This window comes from Triticum dicoccoides, chromosome 6A, assembly GCF_002162155.2.
Source record: "Triticum dicoccoides isolate Atlit2015 ecotype Zavitan chromosome 6A, WEW_v2.0, whole genome shotgun sequence".
Taxonomy (NCBI): Eukaryota; Viridiplantae; Streptophyta; class Magnoliopsida; order Poales; family Poaceae; genus Triticum; species Triticum dicoccoides.
The window spans coordinates 618,737,537-618,742,612 of NC_041390.1; the positions used below are offsets into that span (position 1 = coordinate 618,737,537).

Consider the following 5,076-nt stretch of genomic DNA (forward strand, 5'->3'; position numbering starts at 1 on the left):
TCCACATTTATTCTCTGACCCAATGCATCACAATAAACTCTAAGAAGCCCATTAACACGTGTAGCAGACTCTTCATTAGCCTCAAAAAAGAGTAGACTGTTGTCGGCAAAAAGGAGGTGATTAACCAAAGGGGCATTTGGTGCTACTGCAATGCCTTGAACACCAATTTGGGACTTCAACAAGCAAGAAAGTCACTCCGCTGCAAGCAGAAATAAATATGGCGAGATCGGGTCTCCCTGCCTGAGCCCACGAGTCGGCCTGAAACCATCCAGACAACCACCATTAAACAAAACCGAGAAAGTGACCGAAGAAACACACCTCATGACAGTCTCCGTGAATCTAGGGCTGAACCCTAGTTTAATCATAACCGCTTTTAGATACGGCCACTCCAAGCGGTCATATGCCTTCATCATATCCAGCTTAAGCGCATAGAACCTGTTCCCCATCACCCTTCTTGTTTTCATATAATGCAAACACTCATAGGCCGTGATAAAATTGTCTGTAATGAGACGCCATGGACAAAAGCAGACTGCTCTTTGGAGATAATGTCGGGGAGAATTAATTTCAGCCGGTTAGCTAAGACCTTTGACGCAATCTTATAGATTACGTTACAGAGGCTTATTGGCCGAAATTGTCTTAAAACTTTTGGACTGGAGATCTTGAGAATTAAGACGATGAACGTGTTATTAATCTCCTCCGGGGAATCAACTCCATCAAGCACTCGAATGATCATCCTTGTAACCTCATCACCACACAAGTCCCAATGTTTCTAAAAAAAGTGTGCGGGAAAACCGTCTGGGCCAGGTGCCTTGGTTGGAAACATTTGAAACAAAGCATCTTTAACTTCATCTCTGCTATAATCTGCATTAAGGCGAGCATTCATTCTTCCATCCACCCGAGCAGGGATGTGTGAAAGAACCTCCTCCATACCAATAATACCCTCTGATGAATATAAGTTTTTATAAAACTCTATGGCCATACCTGCCAACTCGCTCGGGTCAGTGCACATTGTTCCGTCACCTCGTTCCAGTTTGACGATCCTGTTTTTTGCCTGCCGAGCACTCGCTTTCTGTTGGAAGAACTTGGTATTGCTATCGCCTTCAGCAAGCCACATGATCCGAGAGCGTTGTTTTGCCATTATTTCCTCCCTGTATGCTAACTCAATCAAGCGAGCCATAACCCTCTCCTCTTCCTGCCCTGGGCCCGTTCGCAACGGATCTGCTCTAAGCTCAGCGAGCTGCCGGCGTAACCCCCGCATCTCCTGACGTACCGAGCTGAAAGTCCTCTTGCTCCACCGTGTCATTGAAGCCGAGACATCTTGCAACTTGTTGGCCAAGTCAGCTAGTGTCGTCGCAGGGCCGTTTCCATTCCATGCCTCATCCACCGTTTCTTTGAAGCGCTCATCCGACTCCCATGCACACTCATATCGGAATGGTTTCCTCCCTATCATCCGTTGGCTGCCTGTCTCCAAGTCAGTCTTGAGCAAAATCAGGCTGTGATCACTCTTGGCTGCGGTTAGATGTTGCAGGGTTGCAAAGGGAAATAGTAAAGACCAGCTTGGTTAGCAGATAACACAAATATATGTTGGTTAGCAGATAACACATAACTACACTACGAAAGGCCCATCAAATCACTACATTATAAATAAAAATAAAAGGCACTCCATCATCTCTCCCACCCGCCAAATTAAATATTCCATCAGTTCCAAAATATAAGGAGTATTAGTTTTTTGGAAAGTCAAAATTCTTTAACTCTGAACAAGTTCAGGCAAAAAATATCGACATCCACAATATTAAACAAAAAAGTATGGAAATTAATTTCATGATGACTTTAATCATACTGTTGATATTATGAATTTTGCTATATTACTCTATAAATTTTATCAAATTTAAAAGGTTTGACTTTAAAAAAAATTAACAGATCTTATATTTTGAAAGAGCTTTAAGAAACCCAACAGCACTAAGGCACATCAAAGAGCGCCCAACTCTTCCAGTGATAGGATTATGTTCCGGCTTATGAATATCACCTACAACCTCTCTGTTGACGAGTGGTGTCATCTCATCTTTTATGACCCATTCCATTCATCACAGTTTCACAACATCTGCACCATAGTTGTTTCATGGCAACTTGACAGCTATACCATATTTGTTGAACAATCCCTAAATCAGCCTGGATGGATGGTAATAAAGCTTCTCCGCATTCTCTCTTGCTTCGTTTATTTCAACACAGTACATAACATCAACTTTGCATCATATAGCAACTGAATAGGGCCAGCAGATTAAACTGTAATTCGAGAATAAATGTTCAAGACAACAACACCACCATGTTCCCACGCACACACAGAAAAGTACAACATCAACTGGGTAGAGTTCAACAGATCTAAACTCATGTTAACCTGACATCCTTGAGAAGTCTTGCAGCCATGGCCCCGGACCTTCTGATTTCCCAGTCGTCCATGTCTTCTTTTGAAGCCGTACAAGGTTCAGTCTTCACTCCTGGATCTTCGTCTTCTCCTGGGTTGGAGGCATCGTCCTCCTCCTCCTCCTCCTCCTCGGTGTTCCCATTGCCGTTGGGTCCGGCCTCGGGGACTGACGAAGCCTTGAGGTCCATCATGTAAAGATTTATGCTAGGATGTTGATATTTAGCATCCATCTGTGTGAGAATTCAGAAACAATATGAGGGCGAAAACCATCTTTTAATACTCATGCAAATAAGCCAAGGGAAATAATGATAAAAATATGTACCTTTGACTTGGATATAGTTTTCACATTAAAGTTGATTTTCCACATTTCCATCATCTGCTCGTGCACGGTGGTAGAACGGATCTCGTATCCTAGCTGTTCATCAAGGCTGTTACTTAGCTCTGTTCACAGATCTTTTGTAGGGGTAAAATAAGATTACTTGGACAAGGGAAACCACGTACCAGCACTTTCGTCTTAGGACCAGATAATGCAATAATTGTCTCCAGTAGAGGTTGCAATAGATGTTCTGAATAAACCTTTAGAACAAACAAAAGATGAAGCGGTAAGTCTCTGTGTTATCTATGGATATGATGTTACTGTCCAATACAAGTTATTATGTCGAATGTTTGTCATCTGCCTTTAAATTTCACTATGTTCTCAGAATTTTGATTTCAATTCGTACGGCATGCTATTTTTCATGACATCCATGGACAAATATTCCCAAGAATCTGTAATGTGGGGCCTCCTCTACAGTTTTCCGTTAAAAAAGAATCTATAATGTGACTAAGATTTTTCTTCTTCTAAAGTTAGGTAAATACTTCAGCGGTTACCCATTAAAAAAGAGTAATTTGATTACGCAGGGGTTATGGACAATTGTCTAAGATCAGCCAGTAGATACATTGGTCTTTCCTGATTGTAACTGAGCATAAAAATTTGAGTATCATGAAAGCAGGATACACAACTTGAGGGAAGAACTTGCACCAAACATAAGGGGTACATCAGAAGCTTACAACATCAGTTCCAATGATGTAATCGAATGGAGGTTCAACGGCTCTGATATGTTCTTTGTTTCCCCAATCCAATTCTGCAATCGTAACTGAGCCAAAGGACCCTATTTGAAAAAGACACTTTGTAAGAACTAGGAATGTCCAAGTGTGGTGAGTATCCTATACTTAAATTTAGCTAACCACTAAGGAGCATAACATAAGGTCTATGCATTCAGAACATGTAATGATGAGAATATCTTCACAAAATCCGAAATTACATATATGAATGCTGCTTTCGTTGGTTCTGTTTGATAACGAACCTGAGTCAGGATTAGACTGCGCAATCCACGATTTATTCCGTTCAACATTCCTCATGAGCAGCGGGAGCACCTCAACCTGGTCAGTTGTAACAACATCACAACCAAGCAATGCCATTCCTGAATGAGAAGCATATATTATTTTCCTTGAGAGAGAACCTGCAAGATCATAAATATCTCTGAAAGGACAATGAGATCCAGCTTACCGAGCCCGGCTAGACCACAACCAGCTCCTAACTCGATCGCCCTTTTCCCTTTCAGCTTGGATGGACAAAACCTGCCTTTCCTGCTGTTCTTTTCCTGCAAACATCAAGTGTGCTGATGGTGATTAGATTCGATCGACAGAGTTCAGCCAATACCGCAGAACTGCAAAAGAGCCCTCAGTCTGAACTAACAGGCCATTACCAGGAATTTGGCGAACACCATCGACGCGTCCCATACCGTCGTACCGAGGTGCTTCGAGTTGGGATCCTGCAGACAGCAAGTAAGAAACAAGCGAAAAATTCAGACAGCATATGCTTGTGCCAGCACAAAAGCTATGAAAACCACATCGCATCACGGAGCATGACGACCTGAGAAATATGCAGGCGGTGGCCCATCAGTTCCAGCGTGATCGCCGACGTGCTCGGGGAGTTCAGCCTGCCATCAAGATGCACAGAAAATCAGTGGATGAGCCCAATCTCTGCTAAAACTACAGCTAGATGCAGGAACGGGCGGAGGGGGAGCTTGTCGCAAGAGGAAGGAAGCGTTCAGAGTGTCGCGTGCTTACCTGTCGTAGTCCATGGAATCCGGTGAGCTGCTTCCTGGCCGGAGCTCCGGCGGCGTCGATGGTGCGGCGGCGAGGGTTTGCGGGGAGGACCGGTGGAGGCAAAGTGGCGTCTGGGTTGGCGATGGGTCGGAGGCCCATACTTCTGTTCAGATGGGCTTCAGGCAATGACCTCCAAGCCCACGTCTACGTGTCCGATTCAAACGCCAGATGAGCGGCGGCGCGTCTGCCCCCGCCACTCCGGCGGCATCCACGCCGACGGCGACGAGGCCTCGCCTGTCGAGGTTCCGCCGGGCCGGCAGCGCCGTCGCGGCCGCCGCCCCGGGAGGCTTCCTCCACCTCTCCCTCCTCGCGTCCCTCCGCCGCCGGCCCTCGCTCCAGGCGCACGCGCAGCTCCTCCTCCTCGGGCTCCCGCTCCCGGCGCACGCCGCCTCGCGCCTCCTACGCCCGCACCTCCGCTCGGGGCACCACCTCGCCTCGCTCCGCCTCTTCCTCCGAATCCTGCGCGACCGTCCCAAACTCCGTCGCTCCCTGGAGACGCAGGC

General features: G+C 46.0%; 1 protein-coding gene across 1 annotated transcript; it reads right to left on the minus strand.

Annotated features, from left to right (window-relative positions):
* Positions 1–2,176: 2,176 nt before the first annotated feature.
* On the minus strand, positions 2,177–4,649 carry LOC119318545 (protein-lysine methyltransferase METTL21D-like). Its single transcript, XM_037593115.1, has 9 exons — positions 4,535–4,649; positions 4,338–4,404; positions 4,171–4,236; positions 3,972–4,065; positions 3,769–3,885; positions 3,473–3,573; positions 2,924–2,998; positions 2,745–2,837; positions 2,177–2,652 (listed from the first exon to the last, which is right to left on the minus strand). The coding sequence occupies exons 1-9, from the start codon at positions 4,546–4,548 to the stop codon at positions 2,386–2,388; spliced, it is 894 nt and encodes a 297-aa protein (XP_037449012.1). The 5' UTR covers positions 4,549–4,649; the 3' UTR covers positions 2,177–2,385.
* Between the last annotated feature and the right edge of the window lie 427 nt (positions 4,650–5,076).